The 21,132-nt window shown below is 37.9% G+C and overlaps 1 protein-coding gene and 2 non-coding genes across 3 annotated transcripts; 2 read left to right on the top strand and 1 right to left on the bottom strand.

Annotated features, from left to right (window-relative positions):
- The first annotated feature begins 331 nt into the window (after positions 1–331).
- LOC130956539 (chaperone protein dnaJ A6, chloroplastic-like) lies at positions 332–4,990 on the top strand. The gene is made up of 8 exons (XM_057883585.1): positions 332–599; positions 1,006–1,233; positions 2,060–2,198; positions 2,322–2,379; positions 3,133–3,175; positions 3,524–3,572; positions 3,656–3,736; positions 3,822–4,990. The coding sequence occupies exons 2-8, from the start codon at positions 1,127–1,129 to the stop codon at positions 4,677–4,679; spliced, it is 1,335 nt and encodes a 444-aa protein (XP_057739568.1). The 5' UTR covers positions 332–599; positions 1,006–1,126; the 3' UTR covers positions 4,680–4,990.
- A 764-nt stretch (positions 4,991–5,754) lies between these two features.
- On the bottom strand, positions 5,755–5,838 carry TRNAM-CAU (transfer RNA methionine (anticodon CAU)). The gene is given in 2 exon segments: positions 5,755–5,790; positions 5,801–5,838. It is a non-coding gene; the product is annotated as a tRNA-Met (tRNA).
- Positions 5,839–17,169: 11,331 nt separating this feature from the next.
- Positions 17,170–17,273, top strand: LOC130958788 (small nucleolar RNA R71). Its single transcript, XR_009077893.1, has one exon. It is a non-coding gene; the product is annotated as a small nucleolar RNA R71 (small nucleolar RNA).
- The last annotated feature ends 3,859 nt before the right edge of the window (positions 17,274–21,132 follow it).

The following is a 21,132-nucleotide window of genomic DNA, read 5'->3' as shown; positions in this document are numbered from 1 at the left end:
AAAAAGTATAATAATATTCAGATAGCATGCCACCACTCCTGATTCCTCAAGTTAAGATGTTTTTGGTGACTCCTAAATTTTGAGTATTAATGTAAGCTTTATTTATTAAATAATTTAAATATTTTCTAAATCTTCTAATAAATTGTTCTTCGAACACTAATAAAAAATCTTAAAAAATTATTATTATTTTAACAACCGCACTAAAGCTACTGTTTAACTATTTAGTTAAATCCATATTTTATTTATGGAAAATTCCGAAAATTCAAGTGGCCGAAAATGTGTAGTTGATTTGCAGCAAGAAGAGAAGGCGTTAGGGTTCTAGAATTAACTAAACAATAATAAGTTAAGCAGTTCAAGTAATAAAAACCGAAACAAAACTCCACCACCCGGTTCCTTCATTCCTTGCTTGCTTTGGTGTGTAGTAATTGGAGAGTTCCGTTTCCAACTCCCATCACAAATACACACACGCAGCATTACTACGCTATACCCTCCTCATCCTTCAACCTTCCACGCGCCACAACACTATCTTCTCTCTAGTGATAACATCACGCGCCACACCGTAGTAGCGAGCTACGCTTAAACCAAGACTCAGCCACCTGGTTCGTCCTTGTGTATTGGGAACTACGTAGTTAGTTTTGTTCTTCTTATTTGTTCATTTCTTCGTTTTTTGTTGTTAAATAAATTGAAGTACCCTCTTTTCTGTTAGAAATTACGTTGCTTATCTATTTAGTTCACTAATTGCAACTTTCGTATTCCTTTTATTATTATTAGTATTATTTGCTCATGCGAAATTTGAAGTTTTGTTTACGGTATATGTTGTTATATATCTCGTCACTTTGGTTCTTGTTTGTAAAACCTTGGATTCTTATTTATTTATTTTTTGGATTTTTGTGGGTGAAATTTGTTTTGCTACTGCAATTGCTTGTAGGTTTTTCAGACTTTCTCATATCATTTATGGCATAATTGATAATTGTCAATGAAATTTTCATTTTTTACTTTTTGCAGATTGAAGAATTTCGCTAAGGATTGGTGGTGGTGGTTGTTGTTGTTGAAGAGCTTGGTTAAGTATTCCTATACTGATTATTATCAGTGTATTGGCTTGCTGAAATAGTGAAAATTATATCGGATGGCAATTACACATTTTGGTAGTACATTTGCAACTCAATGGGGAATTCGTCCTCAGGTTTTCGCAAGATCCAGCATAGTGAGCAAGACTACGTCATCCAGCCACAAGTGAGTTCTCCTTTGGTTAGATATATCTGTTATATGGAATACAATTAACAATTGGTTTGAGGTGTTCTGCCACTATTCCTTGTTAATCATGATGATGCTCTTGAATTGAAAAAGTGCTAAATAACTTCTAACATGTTTTCCTTATCATAGTATCCATGTGATATAACAATAAGCTTTGGAGAAGATGTAATTTTGTTACTGTAATTGTCGTGCATAGTAGTTTTATTATTTGTGTATTGTCACAGATTCTCAGAGCTAGGTGCTGTTTTTATCCTACCTGATATTAAATCTTAATATAATGCAATGTCTTACTTAATAGCAGTGGTGGATCTTTGTGGAAGGAGTGACAGTGGCGGTCGCCAAATTTTGACATAACTTGTAAACTTTTTTAGAGTAAACCCCCAATATTGTCTTTGATTAAAATACGAGAGACAAAATAGTCATTTAAGATTTAAAAGTGACAAATTCATTCCACTCAATCCTTTTACCAAACAAGTTTGTCTCTAACCATTTCAAAAAAGCGGGGACATATTAGTCCTCTCATGTATACGTATGGAATGACTTATCTGTCACCCTTTTCTGAATGATGATTGACTAATTTGTCAACTTCCGAATCTTGAGAGACGATGTTGTCCTTTGTATTTTTTCCGTTAGAGATGAAATAATTACTCATTTCTTTTATAATTACTACTAACTCTTAATATTAAATGGCTCCCAATGGACTGGCTTCGTCCTTGTTTAATAGATACACTTTCTTTGAGCATAGTTCATTGTGTTGTAGAGTGTACTCCAATTAACTTGTGTATTTGTGTATTACTTCCTACAGTGTTACAAGCAGGGTGAGCTTTATAGCGGCCCCAGCTTCAAGCTTTTTCTCCCGGGATTCCTCACGTGCACTATTTAACATGAGTTCATCTCAGACATATCACCGAAGGGGTTCAAGGTTGATAGTTAGAGCAGAAACAGTAAGTTTGAATTACTTGTGCATTTCTAAGCAACACTGCCTTTTGGGTTTTTCTAATACAATTGTGCCTTACTAAATTAGTCCTTCACGCTAATTTGTTCCCTTTTAACATTACAATATGCAGGATTACTATTCCGTCCTTGGCGTGTCAAGAAATGCTAGTAAATCTGAAATTAAGAGTGGTATTATTCCATGCTTCCGCTGTCTAATACGATTGAACTTCCACCATTTTTAACTGATATGCTCAAATTTCTTGTTTTAACCTAATTGTATCTTTTGACTTATTTTTATCGATAGCCACTTTCTTAAGGTGGGCAATGGTGTCGATATAAAGCGAAAGCAATTACAACACTGAATCTATTAAATAGTAAATTCTTATTCCCTATTGTATAACTCAAAAAGGTGCACCTAAAATACACGTGAAGTATACAAGTACTAGAAATGAACAGGAAATCTAAAGGTATGCTTGGTTGGGGTTAAAATGAGGTGAAAATTTTCATGGATGAGTTCCATGACTAAAATTACACATGGAGCTCACCTGTAGAACTTACTGCCCCATTTTTACCCTCAGCCAAATGTACATTAGAACTTAAAACTATCAAAGGAGTCTGCCAATACCCCGGAACGGAAAAAGAGTAGTCATATCGGTCAACTGTGAAGGATTTGTTAGTGATGTATTACATAAGCTTGTTGCTAAGACTTGAGAGCTACTTTGTTGAAAGGTTTTCATTAATGTAGGATTTTGTCTTCTCCAAGAAAGTTTAATTTTATTTGGCAAGATTGCAAACCGTCAGTTCAGTTATAAGGGCTAGTGCGAGATGATTGTGATTGATAAATTATCAAGTGTGTATGTTATGTTTCATTGTGCACATTTTGTTTGTTTATTGCTTCTTGTGTGATTGCAATATCAAATTGCTATACTTTTTATGTTTCAGCTTATCGGAAGCTTGCCCGGAATTATCATCCAGATGTGAACAAGTGAGTTTTTGCCATCTGTTTTAATCACCATCTACTTTCTTACATTCTCCCTCTGCTTAATTGCTTTGTTCCATCTCCTATTTTTTTTTTAAATTTATATTCTTATTTTAATGTTGCTCTGGACAATGAAATTTGAATGTCCTATGCTATAATGCTTGTAAATTGTCCTTAGTTAAAGAAAGAAAAGGTATTTTGTATAATACCTCAACTGCTTATTGGATAAATCTTTTGATCAAGAACCCCATCACATGCCAGTTTTGCTAGTTGTGTTGGTTTCTTATGTCGATCAGAGTCATGCGATAAATTTTGCTTATAGCTGAACACTTCTGTATTCACTTTATGCTGCAGAGATCCTGGTGCAGAACAGAAATTTAAGGACATTAGCAATGCATATGAGGTAAAGCTATAGATTTTCTAGCGTTAGTGGCATTTATTCATGTTTAGTAGTAAATAGTGGTCTAAATTTTAACTATTTTACAGGTCTTATCAGATGATGAGAAACGATCGATATATGATCAATATGGAGAGGCCGGGCTTAAAGGTTCAGGAATGGGCATGGGGGTAGGTAACCTTTGACAATGATGAAGTATTTATCATCACATGCATGTTTCTCAATTCTCAGAAAGAAATTTATCTGTGATTTCAGGATTTCAGCAGTCCTTTTGATATATTTGAAACGCTTTTTGAGGGCATGGGTGGCATGGGTGGCATGGGTTCAAGAGGTGCTTGGAATGGAGCAATTGACGGTGAAGATGAATATTACAGTCTCGTTTTGAACTTCAAAGAAGCAGTTTTTGGGGTAGAAAAGGAGATAGAGATTAGGCGGTTAGATAGCTGTGGAACTTGCAATGGTTCAGGGGCTAAACCTGGGACCAAGTCATCCAGATGTAGCACTTGTGGCGGTCAAGGTCGCGTTGTCTCATCAACCAGGACCCCTCTAGGCATCTTTCAGCAGTCTATGACCTGCTCTTCCTGCAATGGAACTGGAGAAACATCAACACCATGCAGCACATGTTCTGGGGATGGTCGTGTGAGGAAAACAAAACGGATAAGTCTGAAGGTTCCCCCTGGTGTGGATTCTGGTAGCCGTTTAAGAGTCCGGAATGAAGGCAATGCTGGAAGACGTGGCGGTGCACCTGGTGACCTCTTTGTAGTTATCGAAGTTATCCCAGATCCTGTCCTCAAACGAGATGACACCAACATTCTGTACACCTCCAAGGTGTCTTATATTGATGCTATCTTGGGAACTACAATCAAGGTTCCTACTGTAGATGGCATGGTGGATTTAAAAGTCCCGGCTGGGACTCAACCCGGCACGACGCTCGTTATGGCTCGGAAAGGTGTTCCGCTGCTGAATAAGAGTAACATGAGAGGTGATCAATTGGTTCGCGTGCAAGTCGAAATCCCCAAGAGACTGAGCAGTGATGAGAGAAAACTTATTGAGGAACTTGCTGATTTGAGCAAAGGAAAGAGTAAAGCTGCTGCTAGTGGTACTAGGAGATAAATTTTTTTGGGTCAAAACATGTTTTTTGTTTTTCCTTTTCTATGTAACGTTTTACTCACTAAATATTAATTCTCCTTTTCATGGATTGCTTCTATTTTTTACCATGACACTTGAGGAGAACAGAACATGGTAGGAATAGGTTGTTGCTCCTTATAGATACAGGCTTATATGAGGATTGAAAAAACTAGAAGTCTTGTTCTTCATTGGAACTGTTGTGTCTTTCATATTTAGTTATTCTTTTGGGAAAACCATTTAGATAAACACTGAGGTATATACACTTATTACGTTTAAGGGAAAATTGTTCAAGCCATGCTCCGGTTGATATTATGATAGTAGTTAACTTATTTTATCACCAGAAGTTTGTATGTTTTGCCAAAGTTTAAACATGTTACTTGTCGCAATATCTGTAAGCATATATCATGATTGAAAGCTACTAAAAAAATTGAAATTTAAATGATAGCGGTGATACTTTGTTTTAATGGGCTCATGCCTAAAGGCATTAAACCAGTTTGGAAGTTATGTTTCTTCTGGTAAGATAGAATATTAGAATATATTCAAGAAAATCTGGAAAATAACATAAAAGAGAAAGTTATAAACATACTGCCGATTAGTAAATGAAGTAAGAATTAATTACTTTTTGAAGGTCCAGACAATAAAATTCTCTTTTTTTTTCCAAAGTGTTGTCTGTTTTTGTATTTATGAGAATGTTTAAGAATATCTTTAATAAAATATGTTGGATTGATTAGAGTAGTAAACGCCTTGGTCCTTTGATTAAAGCATTCAAATTTGAAAACAATTTAGATATTAGTAATTCTATCGGGATAAAAAGTACATAAAATATAGATACATAATCTTATAAGAATGGCTATAGGTTTACTAGTTCGGACTTCGGATTATGCGTACAAAGTGCTGTGAGGTAAGAGTGAGTTCAACTAAAATTATTTAAAAAGAAAAATTAAGGTTTTTGGCAAAAGGAGTGCAATAAAATTTCAAGGAGCAAGAAGGAATGATAGGTAACGACCTTTACAAGAAGCAGTGAAGCACAGAGGAAATAAAAATGGAAAAATGAAAAATATAGGGTGAGAGAGGCTCGAACTCTCGACCTCAGGATTCCTCTAAACTATGAGACCTACGCGCTAGCCAACTGCGCCACCACCCCATTGTTAATAGAATTTAAAATACAATTATATTTATTATAATATATGTTTTCTCTTGCAAACGACCATGACAAGTTAAATCTTCAATTACTTATTACCATAAGAACAACGCTTTTTTATTTTTGATATTTATCATAGAATAAATTACCATTTGTATCCATGAAAAATACAAATGTATCCATATAAGAATAAAACGACAATTGTATCCGCGGAAGATAGCTTCCGTGTGCCAAGAATACCTTAATGGACTAATTGTGTAACCAACGTCCGGGTACTCTTGGCACACGGAAGCCATCTTTCATGGTTATAATTATCGTTTTATTCTTATATGGGTACATTTGTCAGCATCTGTATCTTTTATGGGTACAAATAGTAATTTATTCTTTATCATAATATATGTTTTTTGGTGTGATAATGATATATTAGGAATTTGATCATTACAAGTTGGTATCATGGTAGAACTCGGCATAGAAGTTCCAGAATTGCGAAAGAACATAAAGGTTTCACAATTGTGATTATTGTTTCTAGGGAAGATGAAGACTAATAGGGATGGAAGAAAAGTAACAATTTCGGCAGCTTACCTTTTCTGAAAAATATGAAAAGCCCGAAATAAAATAATCTTTGAAGGAATCTCCATAGTACCACAAGCAATAGTTGATGTGGCAGTCTTTGAAAGCTCTTATTTTAGGAGAGTTTGTGAATGTTAAATGAAAAAAGAGGATAAAATTACTTCTTTTTTTAATATGTTTTTTGTTAGATAGATTGGACAACCTTCAATCTTAGGCATCACACTTACACACTCTTCACATGTTTACCACACGTTGCAGGTTGAAGCAACAACTAGGAGATTTTTTGATCGGTTGCAATCGGTGGGACTCAAACTCAAGACCTCTAGGTGAGGAAGAAAAGACTATGTCATTTGAGTTATAGCTCATTAGCAATGTTTTTTTATTACATTCTTGAATGTTGTAATAGATTTTCTCCCTCTTTACCATTGTGTGAAGTCCATCTCGTGGACTCAAACATTTTTAATCCATCTAATAAAATTCACCTGCTTTTAATAAAAAAAAATAACCGAAAAAGAAAAACATGTTCATAATGTTGAATAAAGTTTGTGTTTTTGAGCTTTACTCTTAAGCACATACTTCACTAGTGAGACCTCCATCATACTTTCGGTGACCGCTGCCAAACACTGCCCATGAGAGGAGGTTATGTCCGTAGAAGATAATTCAGGACTCATGATCCAAAACAACCACCAGGAGAAGAGAAAAACACTACTCTAAAGAGTGGAAGAAAGGTACATAAGATGGGAGAAGATCAAGTCTTTACAGGAGATACCTCTCTAGTCCCCAAAGAAGAGAAATAGATGCTAGGAGAGCAACAACATTCAAATATGGAGATAGTGCAACTACTAGTGGTGGAGGCCCAAAAAAAAAAGTCATTCAGTGACACAATGAGAGGAGGGATGATCCCCATGGAGATGGAGGATGACATTTTTTCATTGTCCGAGGGGGAAGAGTCTAAAGAATCTGACACCAACATGGAGGTCAGGGATAAGGAGGAGGAAAACAGAGGCACTAAAGAGACAACAAAAATGAGCAACAAAACCCCTGAGATTAGAGTGTAAAGAATGGATGGGATCTTCAACTTCGTCCTAAACGAGGCAGCAATAAAGACACTCAGACACATCTGGTGGGACACCCTCATAGTGAAACTCCTAGGAAGGAAGATATCCTTTCTAGAAATTACAAGGAGGCTAGAAACTATGTGGAAAAGGAAAGGTAGTATTGAAGTGATTGACCTTGGGAATGATTCTTTTATCGTAAAATTTTATTCCCTATAAGACTTAGATTTTGCCTTCACCGGAGGATCATGAAAAATACTAGATCATTACCTTATAGTCTGCCCATGGAAACCGAATTTTAACCCGGAAGAAGTAACCATTGACTCCATTGCAGCTTGGGTGAAACTCCCAAATTTAGCAATTGAATACTACGGAGATAATATGTTGAAAAGGATAGACAACATAATTAGAAGAACAATCAAGGTGGACACTAATACTGCTGACAAGTGTCGAGGGAAGTTTGCAAGGTTATGTGTTGAGATAGATCTTAATGAGCCACTAGTATCATAATACGCCATCAACGGGGTTCGATACCTGGTGGAATATGAAGGGATTTACAACATTTGTTTTTCTTGCGGAATGGTAGGAAACGAGAAAATAAATTGTGCAAAAAATAATGGCAGCAGACAACCGGTACTAATAGGGACAAAGACAAACCAGAAGGAGAATGGAGGTACGAAGGCAAATGAACAGACAGGAGACAAAACACAAGAAGGTAGTATGAAAATTTCTGAAAAAGACAAGGACAAAAAAGTTCTTTAGGAGAAAGATGACCAATATGACCCTTGGATGGTGGTGCAAAGGCCAGCTCGTGGAAAAAGAATAGAAAAAATTGGTATGAAGGGGACAAATAGTAGAGAGGGGAGCAAAAAAGGGGAAAGAAATGGGACACTGTGACAGGTATGAGGTTCGCCTCCTTGTAGGTAATGGAGGAAGAGGTAACGGAATTTGAAACAAATGATGGTCCTAATCAGGTGGTGGTTAGAGAAAATCAGAGAGAGAGGACCCATCAGAGACAAAATTCGCTGGATAGAACCTGTTAGCAAAGCCCAACAAGGAGACTAACACCTCAAAAGCCCAAAAAATCAAGCAAACCTCTGGTAACTCCCAAAACAGTCAAATAACAAGAAACACCAACAATAGACCAAACAAAGACACACAAGCTCACAACTCCATATACCAAAATACAAAGACCAACGACCCGGACCCTAAAAACTCGAACAAACCCGACACACGACCCAAGACTGAAGTCGACCCATAACCCGTTTTAGAAAAGAAAGACATAGAACTCCCTTTGAACCAACAACAACACCTTGACCTATTCCCAAATCCCCAACTTTCTCTAACTAGATCGGAACACAACCCTGCCAACCTCTATCATAATCCAGAAGTGTCTATGGAGGATTATATGGTACCAAAACCTTCTTTTGTTGATGAGGAGATGGAGGACCAACAAGAAAAGGAGCCACCAGACCTTCACTTAATACAGACGGAGCTAATGATAGAAGTTGCCCGAAGATATGAAGAAGGGAGGCTTCAAGAAAAAGGCGATGATCAGGACCCTATGAAAAACGTGGACAAAATACCTAAGAATAAAGGGCTATCAGATACGAATTAGGCTGAGACCACTTTGGCAGCAGGGGGCTACTCAGCGCAAACTGAGAGTGTTCACTCGATTGGGGTCTTGCACTTAAATTGGTTTTAATGATTATTTTTGCCTGAAATTGTAGGGGTGCAGTTAGTAAGGCTTTTGGCTGCACTCTTTTAGAAAATTGGTAGAAATCATAAACCAGATATAACCATCTTGATGGAAACAAGATGCAGCAGAATGCAAGCACAATCTGTGATTAGGAGATTGGGATTTCACTTTAGCCATGTTGAAGAGACGAAGGGTTTTAGCGGAGGAATTTGGGTTCTCTGGAGGGACCCAGATCTTTCAATCAATGTCAAAATCTCACAAACAGTATATTCACATGGAGGTGAAACAAAGCAACAAAGATAGCTGGCTACTAACTGCTATTTATACTAGCCCTCAAAAGGCTAATAAAAGGGTGCTCTAGACTGAATTAAAAGCTATAGCTTAAAATATAAAAGAGCAGTGACTCATGGTGGAAGATTACAATGAGATAGCAGACCTTCTAGAGAAAAAAGGAGGAGTGAGGATAGACCAAACAACCTGCAGAAAATTTAAACACTGGATAAATTCCTGCTCTTTGGTAGACATTTGCTATGTGGGTTCCAAATTCACATGGAAGGGACCCCAATGGAAGGGTCTTGACAGGGTGTTCAAGCGCTTAGATAGAGCACTCTCAAATGCTAATTGGTGAGTTAGTTTTCTGGAAGCAAGGGGTGGAAGCCCTTACTAGAAGCAACTTGGATCATCACCCTCTCCTAATTTGCTATGATCCTTAGAAGCCCGATAAAAGAGAAAGATCGTTTCATTAAGAAGCTATGTGGAACCTCAACCCTAAGTATAGGAATTTTATAAAAGCCAAATGGAGAAAGTACACCTCCTTAGCCTCTGCTCTCAATTCCTTGACCCATGATCTATGCTTTTGGAACAAAAATGTCATTGGCCATGTTGGGAAATTCAAAAGAAGATTGATAAACCACACTGGGGGCATTCAAAGAGCTCGAAGTTATGAAAAAAATTCATCTTTGGATGAATTAGAAAGATCCCTCAATAAAGAGCTTGAGACCTTCTCAACAAAGAAAAAAATTCTTTGGATGCAAAAATCTAGAGATCTTTGGTTGGTCAATGGTGATAGAAATACCTAATATTATCATACAAAGACAATGACAAGAAAACGAAGAAATAAAGTGATCAAACTTAGGGACAACTAAGGGGAATGGATGGAAGATTCGAAAGATCAGGCCAACCATGCCCTTAACTTCTTCATGAATCTGTATAAAGATGATGATCAAGGGGCATACACTCTGAACACTGACGGACACTACGCTCCTCTCCAACACAACCAGATTCAAAAAATGACCAGCAAACTCAATAGGGATGAAATAAAGAAAACAATCTTTAACATTGGGTTGTTGAAAGCTTCGGGGCCCGACAGCTACCTAGCCCTGTTCTATAAAGAGCATTGGGATACAATATAGGATGACATCTATATGCATGTGACGGATATCTGGAACAACCCGGGTCGAGTTAAGGACCATAACTATACCCTTATATCTCTCATGCCAAAAGTGTAAGCTCCAGAATTCATCAACCAATTTAGATCCAATGAACTATGAAATGTGAGTTATAAGTGCATAATCAAGATCATCGCAGCCAAACTCAAGCCCACACTTATTGACCGAATTGCACGCAACTAAGCTAGCTTCATACCAGGTCAAAATATCCAAGACAATATCTTAGTAGCAAAGGAGATCACTGGTAGACGAAATCGTGAGTTCACACTTTTCTCACAACTCTGCGCAGCTAACCAACAAGTGCACTGGGTCGTCCAAGTAATATCTTACGTGAGTAAGGGTCGATCCCACGGAGATTGTCGGCTTGAAGCAAGCTATGGTCATCTTGTAAATCTCAGTCAGGCGGATTCAAATGGTTATGAGGTTTTGATGATTAAAAAAGAAATAAAACATAAAATAGGATATAGATACTTATGCAATTCATTGGTGTGAATTTCAGATAAGCGTATGGAGATGCTTTGTTCTCTCTGAGCCTCTACTTTCCTATTGTCCTCATCCAATCATGCGTACTCCCTTCCATGGCAAGCTGTATGTTGGTGAATCACCGTTGTCAATGGCTACCATCTGTCCTCTCAGTGAAAACATATCCGCTACGATTTTTCGCATGGCTAATCAGCTGTCGGTTCTCGATCATGTCGGAATAAGATCCATTGATCCTTTTGCACACTGTCACTACGCCCAACAGTCACGAGTTTGAAGCTCGTCATAGTCATCCCATCCCAGATCCTACTTAGAATACCATAGACAAGGTTTAGACTTTCCGAATCTCAAGAATGCTGCCAATTGATTCTAGCTTATGCCACGAAGACTTTGATCTCACGGAATGGAAGGCGCTGTTGTTAGGAGAGGCAACCATGCGTCGTGAACCAAGAGGCCAAGAGATACACACTCAAGCTCTTGTAGATAGAACAGAGGTGGTTGTCAGGCACGCGTTCATAAGGGAGGATAATGATGAGTGTCACGGATCATCACATCCATCAGGTTGAAGTACAAGTGAATATCTTAGAATAAGAATAAGCGTGAATTGAATAGAAAAATAATAGTACTTTGCATTGATTCATGAGGAACAGCAGAGCTCCACACCTTAATCTATGAGGTGTAGAAACTCCACCATTGAAAATACATAAGTGATGAAGGTCCAGGCATGGCCGAATGGCTAGCCCCCAAAACGTGATCAATAGATCAAAAGTGATCCAAAGATAGTCTCAAAAATGATATAAAGATATGAATACAATAGTAAAAAGTACTATTTATACTAAATTAGTAAACTAGGTTTACAGAAAATGAGTAACTAAGTGTAGATAGTGCAGAAATCACTTCCGGGGCCCACTTGGTGTGTGTTTGGGCTGAGCATTGAAGCTTTCACGTGCATAGGCTCTTCTTGGAGTTTAAACGCCAGTTTTGGTGCCAGTTTGGGCGTTTAACTCCAGCTTTGGTGCCAGTTCTGGCGTTTTACGCCAGAAAAAGGGTCTCCGGTGGGCGTTTGAACGCTAGTTTGGGCCATCAAATCTCGGGCAAAGTATGGACTATTATACATTGCTGGAAAGCCCAAGATGTCTAATTTCCAACGCAATTGAGAGAGCGCCAATTGAGGTTCTGTAGCTCCAGAAAATCAACTTCAAGTGCAGGGAAGTCAGAATCCAACAGCATCTTCAATCCTTTCTCAGTCTCTGAATCAAATTTTTGCTCAAGTCCCTCAATTTCAGCCAAAAAATACCTGAAATCACGGAAAAACACATAAACTCATAGTAAAGTCCAGAAATATGATTTTTGCATAAAAACTAATAAAAATATACAAAAAAGTAACTAAAACATATTAAAAACTATGTAAAAACAATGCCAAAAAGCGTATAAATTATCCGCTTATCACAACACCAAACTTAAATTGTTGCTTGTCCCCAAGCAACTAAAAACAAAATAGGATAAAAAGAAGAGAATATATAATAAATCTCAAAATATCAATGAAACTTAGTCCCAATTAGATGAGCGGGGCTAGTAGCTTTTTGCCTCTGAACAGTTTTGGCATCCCACTTTATTCTTTGAAGTTCAGAATGATTGGCATCCATTAGGAACTCAGATTTAGATAGTGTTATTGATTCTCCTAGTTCAGTATGTTGATTCTTGAACACAGCTACTTTATGAGTCTTGGTCGTGACCCTAAGCATCTTGTTTTCCAGTATTACCACCGGATACATAAATGCTACAGACACATAACTGGGTGAATCTTTTTAGATTGTGACTCAGCTTTGCTAGAGTCTCCAGTTAAAGGTGTCCAGAGTTCTTAAGCACACTCTTTTGCTTTGGATCATAACTTTAACCACTCAGTCTCAAGCTTTTCACTTGGACCTTCATGACACAAGCACATGGTTAGGGACAACTTGATTTAGCTGCTTAAGCCAATATTTTGTTCCTTTGGGCCCTCCTATCCATTAATGCTCAAAGCCTTGGATCCTTTTTACCTTTGCCTTTTGGTTTTAAGGGCTATTGGCTTTTTCTGCTTGCTTTTTCTCTTCTTTTTTTTCTTTTAATTTTTGCCACTTTTTTTTCGCAAGCTCTGTTATTCACTGCTTTTTCTTGCTTCAAGAATCAATTTTATGATTTTTCAGATTATCAATAACATTTCTCTTTTTTCATCATTCTTTCAAGAGCCAACAAATTTAACATTCATAAACTTCACTATAAAAAATATGCATTGTTCAAGCATTCATTCAGAAAACAAAAAGTATTGCCACCATATCAAAATAATTAAACTAATTTCAAGATAAAAGTCAAAATTCATGTACTTCTTGTTCTTTTGTAATTAGGAACATTTTTCATTTAAGAAAGGTGAAGGATTCATAGAACTATTCATAGCTTTAAGATATAGACACTAGACACTAATGATTATGTAATAAAGACACAAACATAGACAAACATAAAGCATAAGGAATCAAAAAACAGAAAAATAAGAACGGGTCCACCTTAGTGATGGCGGCTAGTTCTTCCTCTTGAAGATCTTATGGAGTGCTTGAGCTCCTCAATGTCTCTTCCTTGCCTTTGTTGCTCCTCCCTCATGGCTCTTTGGTCTTCTCTAATTTCATGGATGATGATGGAATGCTCTTGGTGCTCCATCCTTAGTTGCTCCATATTGGAACTTAAATCTCCTAGAGAAGTGTTGAGTTGTTCCCAATAGTTGTGTGGAGGAAAATACATCTCTTGAGGTATCTCAGGGATTTCTTGATGAGGGACTTCCTTATGCGTTTGTTGAGGTCCATGAGTGGGCTCTCTTGTTTGCTCCATCCTCTTTTTAGTGATGGGCTTGTCCTCTTCAATGAGGATGTCTTCCTCTATGACAATTTCAGCTAAACTGTATAGGTGACAAATGAGATAAGGAAAGGCTAACCTTGCCAAAGTGGAGGGCTTGTCAGCCACTTTGTACAGTTCTAGAGGTATGATCTCATGAACTTCTACTTCCTCTCCAATCATGATGCTATGGATCATGATAGCCCGATCCACAGTTACTTCAGATCGATTGCTAGTAGGAATGATAGAGCGTTGGATGAACTCCAACCATCCTCTAGCCACAGGCTTAAGGTCAAGCCTTCTTAGTTGAACTGGCTTGACTTTGGAGTCTCTCTTCTATTGGGCTCCTTCCATACAGATGTCCATGAGAACTTGGTCTAACCTTTGATCAAAGTTGACCCTTCTTGTGAAAGGATGAAGATCTCCTTGCATAATTGGCAAGTTGAATGCCAATCTCACATTTTCCAGATATTCGCTCCTTTTGAGCTTGAAGGGGACCTCGGGGATCACCTTCTTCTTAGCCACAACTTCATAGAAGTGGTCTTGATGGACCTTTAAGATGAACATTTCCATCTCTCATGACTCAAAGGTGGAAGCAATTGTCTTTCCTTTCCTCTTTCTAGAGGTTTCTCCGGCCTTAGGTGCCATTAATAGTTATTGAAATAAAAAAGCAACGCTTTTTCCAACACCAAACTTAAAATGTTTGCTCATCCTCGAGCAAGAGAAGAAAGAAGGGAGGAGAAAAAGAAGAAAATGGAGGAGATGGAAAGGTGTGAGTGGTTCGGCCAAGGGGGAAAATAAGTGTTTATGATGTGTGAAAATGAATGAGGGATGATGGTTTATATCGGAGTGGAGAGAGGGGTAGGGTTCGTGTATTAGGGGTTGGGTTTGGGAGGGAAATGATGTGAATTTGAATGTTGAGGTAGGTGGGGTTTTTGGATATGAGTAGTGAAGAGGTGATGGTGAAGAGAGATGGAGGTGATTGGTGAAGGGTATTTGGAGAAGTGTGTTATTGGAATGTGTGGAGAAGAGAGAGAGTGAGTTGAGGTATGTGGGGATCCTGTGGGGTCTACAGATCCTGAGGTGTCAAGAATTTCTCATCCTTGCACCATTCTGGCATGTAAACGCCCTCTGAGTGCTAATCCTGGCATTTAAACGCCAGACTGATGCCTTTTTTTGGCGTTTAAACGCCAGTCTGCCTGCCAGTTCTGGCGTTTAAACGCCCAGAATGGTGCTAGGATGGGCGTTTAAACGCCCATTTTTCTACCTTTACTGGCGTTTAAACGCTAGTTTGCCTGCCAGTTCTGGCGTTTAATGCCCAGACTGGGCGTTAAACGCCCATTTTGGTATCCTTACTGGCGTTTAAACGCCAGTAAGCTCTTCCTCCAGGGTGTGCTATTTTTTATGCTGTTTTTTATTTTGCTTTAATTTTTGCAGTTGTTTTTGTGACTCCACATGATCATCATCCTAAAGAAAACATAAAATAACAATGGAAAATAAAATGAAAGAGTAATAATATAGATAGATAAAATTGGGTTGCCTCCCAATAAGTGTTTCTATAATGTCAATAGCTTGACAGGAAGCTCTTACAGAGCTTCACAGGTGTTTAGAGCATGATTGTGGCCTCCCAACACCAAACTTAGAGTTTGAATGTGGGGGCCTTGCTTGACTTTGCATGGAGAGAATTGAATGAATCTTTTCATGCTTCTTACCCATGTTTACAGAAGAAGATCCTTGTGCTTTAAACACAAGGTAGTCCTCATTCAACTGAAGGACTAGCTCTCCTCTATCTACATCAATCACAGCTTTTGCTGTGGCTAGGAAGGGTCTTCCAAGGATGATGGATTCATCCTCATCCTTCCCAGTGTCTAGGATTATAAAATCAGCAGAGATGTAAAGGTCTTCAATTTTTACCAATACATCCTCTACAAGTCCATAAGCCTGTTTCTTTGATTTGTCTGCCATCTCTAGTGAGATTCTTACAGCTTGTACCTTAAAGATCTCTAGTTTCTCCATTACAAAGAGTGGCATGAGGTTGATACTTGATCCTAGGTCACACAGAGCCTTTTCAAAGGTCATGGTGCTTATGGTGCAAGGTATCAAGAACCTTCCGGGATCCTCTTTCTTTTGAGGTAACTTTAGCTGAACTAATGCACTTAGTTCATTGATGAGCAATGGAGGTTCATCCTCCCTAGTCTCATTACCAAATAATTTGGCATCAGCTTCATGATTGCTCCTAGATATTGAGCAACTTGCTCTTTAGTAACATTTTCGTCCTCTTCAGAGGAAGAATATTCGTCAGAGCTCATGAATGGTAATAGTAGGTTCAATGAAATCTCTATGGTCTCTAGATGAGTCTCAGATTCCTGTGATTCATCAATAGGGGACTCCTTGTAGTCTAGTGGATGTCCCATGAGGTCTTCCTTACTGTGAATCACGTCCTCCTACTCTTCTATAGGTTCGGCCATTTTGGTTGTATTAATGGCCTTGCACTCTCTTTTTAGATTCTCTTTGTATTGCTTAGGAGAGTACTAGGAGGAGTTTCAGTAATCTTTTACTCAGTTGACCCACTTGTGCCTCCAAATTTCTTATGGAGGACCGTGCCTCAATCATGAAATTGAGGGTAGTCTTAGATAGATCAGAGACTATGTTTACTAAGCTAGAGAGGCTCTGCTCAGAATTCTCTGTCTGTTGCTGAGAAGATGATGGAAAAGGTTTGCTATTGCCAAACCTGTTTCTCCCATCATTATTTTTATTGAAGCCTTGTTGAGGCTTCTGTTGATCATTCTATGAGAAATTCGGGTAATTCCTCCATGAAGAATTATAGGTGTTTTCATAGGATTCTCCCATATAATTCACCTCTTCCATTGTAGGATTCTCAGAGTCATAAGCTTCTCCTTTAGAGGAGGCATCTTTAGCTTGCAATCCAGTCAGACTCTGAGAAATCATATTGACTTGCTGAGTCAATATTTTGTTCTGAGCCAATATGGCATTCAGAGTGTCAATCTCAAGAACTCTTTTCCTCTGAGTCACCCCATTATTCACAGGATTTCTCTCAGAAGTATATATAAACTGGTTATTTGCAACTATTTCAATGAGTTCCTAGGCTTCTGCAGGCATTTTCATAAGAAGAGATCCACCAGCAGAGTGGTTCAATGGCATTTTGAATAACTCAGACAGACCATCATAGAATATACATATGATGCTCCATTCTGGAAACATGTCAGAAGGACACCTTTTAGTTAATTGCTTGTATCTTTCCCAAGCTTCATAGAGGGATTCACCTTTCTTTTGTCTGAAGGTTTGGACATTCACTCTGAGCTTACTCATCTTTTGAGGTGGAAAGAATTTAGTCAAGAAAGCATTGACCAGCTTGTCCCAAGAGTTCAGACTTTCTCTAGGTTGTGAGTCCAACCATGTTCTAACTCTGTCTCTCATAGCAAAGGAGAAAAGCATAAGTCTGTAGACCTCGGGATCAACCCCATTGGTCTTAACAGTATCACAGATCTGCAAGAATTCAGATAAGAACTGATGAGGATCTTCTAATGGAAGTCCATGAAAGTTGCAGTTCTGCTGCATTAGAGAAACTAATTGAGGCTTAAGCTCAAAGTTGTTTTCTCCAATGGCAGGAATTGAGATGCTTCTTCCATAGAAGTTGGAAGTTGGTGCAGCATAGTTACCAAGCATCTTCCTTGCTGATTAGCGGATAATTTATACGCTTTTTGGCATTGTTTTTAGTATGTTTTTAGTATGTTTTAGTTAGTTTTTATTATGTTTTTATTAGTTTTTAGTTAAAATTCACTTTTCTGGACTTTACTATAAGTTTGTGTGTTTTTCTGTGATTTCAGGTATTTTCTGGCTGAAATTGAGGGACCTGAGCAAAAATCTGATTCAGAGGCTGAAAAGGACTGCAGATGATGTTGGATTCTGACCTCCCTGCACTCGAAGTGGATTTTCTGGAGCTACAAAAGTCCAATTGGCGCGCTTTTAATTGCGTTGGAAAGTAGACATCTTGGGCTTTCCAGCAATGCATAATAGTCCATACTTTGCCCGAGATTTGATGGCCCAAACCGGCGTTCCAAATCAGCTCAAAACTGCCCGGCGTTAAACGCCAGAACTGGCACAAGAATGGGAGTTAAACGCCCAAACTGGCACAAAAGCTGGCGTTTAACTCCAAGAAAAGTCTCTACACATGAAAGCTTCAATGCTCAGCCCAAGCACACACCAAGTGGGCCCGGAAGTGGATTTTTATGTCATTTACTCATTTCTGTAAACCCTAGGCTACTAGTTCTCTACAAATAGGACCTTTTGCTATTGTATTTTCATCTTGGTAGCTATCTTGGAGAGTTTTATGCTATCTTAGATCACGTTTTGGGGGCTGGCCTCACGGCCATGCCTAGACCTTGTTCTTATGTATTTTCAACGGTGGAGTTTCTACACACCATAGATTAAGGTGTGGAGCTCTACTATATCTCGAGTATTAATGCAATTACTACTGTTCTTCTATTCAATTCAGCTTATTCTTGTTCCAAGATATTCATTTGCATGCAAAGAACATGATGAATGTGATGATTATGTGACACTCATCATCATTCTCACTTATGAACGCGTTCCTGACAACCACTTCCGTTCTACAAGCAAACAAGGCTTGAATGTTTATCTCTTTGATTCCTTAATCAGAATCTTCGTGGTATAAGCTAGAATTGATGGCAGCATTCAAGAGAATCCGGAAGGTCTAAACCTTGTCTGTGGTATTCTGAGTAGGATTCAATGATTGAATGACTGTGACGAGCTTCAAACTCCTGAAGGCTGGGCGTTAGTGACAGACGCAAAAGAATCACTGGATTCTATTCCAACCTGATTGAGAACCGACAGATGATTAGCCGTGCTGTGACAGAGCGCGTTGAACATTTTCACTGAGAGGACGGGACTATAGCCACTGACAACGGTGATGCCCAACATACAGCTTTCCATAGAAAGGAGTAAGAAGGATTGGATAAAGACAGTAGGAAAGCAAAGAGATGGAAGGGACAAAGCATCTTCATACGCTTATCTGAAATTCTCACCAATGAATTACATAAGTATCTCTATCTTTATTTTATGCTTTATTCATAAATCATCCATAACCATTTGAATATGCCTGACTGAGATTTACAAGATGACCATAGCTTGCTTCATACCAACAATCTCCGTGGGATCGACCCTTACTCGCGTAAGGTTTATTACTTGGACGACCCAGTGCACTTGCTGGTTAGTTGTGCGAAGTTGTGATAAAGAGTTGAGATTGCAATTGAGCGTACCATGTTGATGGCGCCATTGATGATCACAATTTCGTGCACCAAGTTTTTGGCGCCGTTGCCGGGGAATTAAATGTCCTAACTATAGTTTCACATTTGTTCCCTACAATAACAGTGCCAAGTTTTGATCCGGCAACAACACCACGTTTTTGGCGCCGTTGCCGAGGATTGTTTAAGTTTGGACAACTGATGGTTCATCTTGTTGCTTAGATTAGGTATTTTTCTTCAGAGTTCTTAAAGAATGAATTCTAGTGTTTCAAGGTGATGTTCTTATCATCACCAAAGCTGATTGATTCTCATCAATTTAGCTCTTGAATGCAATGTCCTGCTGAAGCTTGGCTAGCCATGTCTAATTCCTTTAGACTAAAGCTTTAGACTAACATTGCATGATTCTTGGAATTCTCATTAAGAATTTTGATATCCTTATTTTCATTCAATTTTTGAAAAAAAATCCAAAAAAATTACAAAATCATAAAAACCAAAAATATTTTATGTTTCTTGTTGAGTCTAGTGTCTCATTTTAAGTTTGGTGTTAATTGCATGTTTCTGTTCTTCTTGCATTTTTTTTCGAATTCATTCATGTGTCTTAATTGATCTTCAAGTTGTTCTTGATGATTTCCTTGTTCTGATCTTTAAACTCTCTTGTCTTGAGTGTTTTGTTATTTCTCATATGCATTCTCATTTTGTTAGTGTCAATAGTATACAAACTTCTAAGTTTGGTGTCTTGCATGCATTGTTTATTTGATTTTAGTTGCATTTTGATTATTCCTCATTATTTAAAATCCAAAAAAACTTTAATTTGTGTCTTTTCAAGTCAATAATACAGAGAATTGAAGATTCAGAACATACAGAAGAGGAATTACACAGAAAAAGCTGGGCGTTCAAAACACCCAGTGAAGAAGGAAAACTGGCGTTTAAACGCCAGCCAGGGTACCTGGCTGGGCGTTTAACGCCCAAAAGGGTAGCATTTTGGGCGTTAAACGCCAGAATGTATACCATTCTGGGAGTTTAACGCCAGGATGGCATAAGAGGGAAGATTTTGTTTTTAATTCAATTTTTTTTAAGTTTTCAAAAATTTTCAAAATCAAATCTTTTTCAAATCATATCTTTTCAATCATATATTTTCAAAATCAATTTCTTTCTTTTTTTTTCAAAGATACTTGCTAACAATTAATGATTTGATTCAACATTTCAAGTATGTTGCCTTTTCTGTTGAGAAAGGTTTAATGTTTGAATCATATCTTTTCTTGTTAGCCAAGTCATTAATTTTTAAAATCAAATCTTTTTAAATTGTTTTTCAAATCATATATTCTCAATCATATCTTTTAATCACATCTTTTTCAAAATAGTTTTCAATCATATCTTTTTGATTTCTAATTTCAAAATCTTTTTCAAAAATCACTTGATTTCTTTTCCACTCTTAGTTTTCGAAAATCAATTAGTATTTTTCAAAATGTTTTTAAAATGTTTTTAATTTATTTTCGAAAATTTCTTCCCCTCTTCTCACATCCTTCTATTTATGGACTAACACTCCTACTCAATGCACAATTTGAACTCTATCCCTCTTGATAAGTTCGAATTCTTCTACCTCTTCCTTCTATTCCTCTGACACCTCAAGGAATCTCTATACTGTGACATAGAGGATTCCATATTTTCTTGTTCTCTTCTCTTTCATATGAGCAGGAGCAAAGACAAAAGCATTCTTGTTGAGGCTGACCCTGAACCTGAAAGGACCTTGAAGCGAAAGCTAAGAGAAGCTAAAGCACAACTCTCTCTAGAAGGCCTAACAGAGCTCTTCAAAGAAGAAGAAACCATGATAGCCAAAAACAACAACAATGCCAACAATGCAAGGAAGGTGCTGGGTGACTTTACTGCACCTACTCCCG

Source organism: Arachis stenosperma, chromosome 10, assembly GCF_014773155.1.
Source record: "Arachis stenosperma cultivar V10309 chromosome 10, arast.V10309.gnm1.PFL2, whole genome shotgun sequence".
NCBI classification, from domain to species: Eukaryota; Viridiplantae; Streptophyta; class Magnoliopsida; order Fabales; family Fabaceae; genus Arachis; species Arachis stenosperma.
This window is presented reverse-complemented; position numbering and strand designations above follow the sequence as displayed.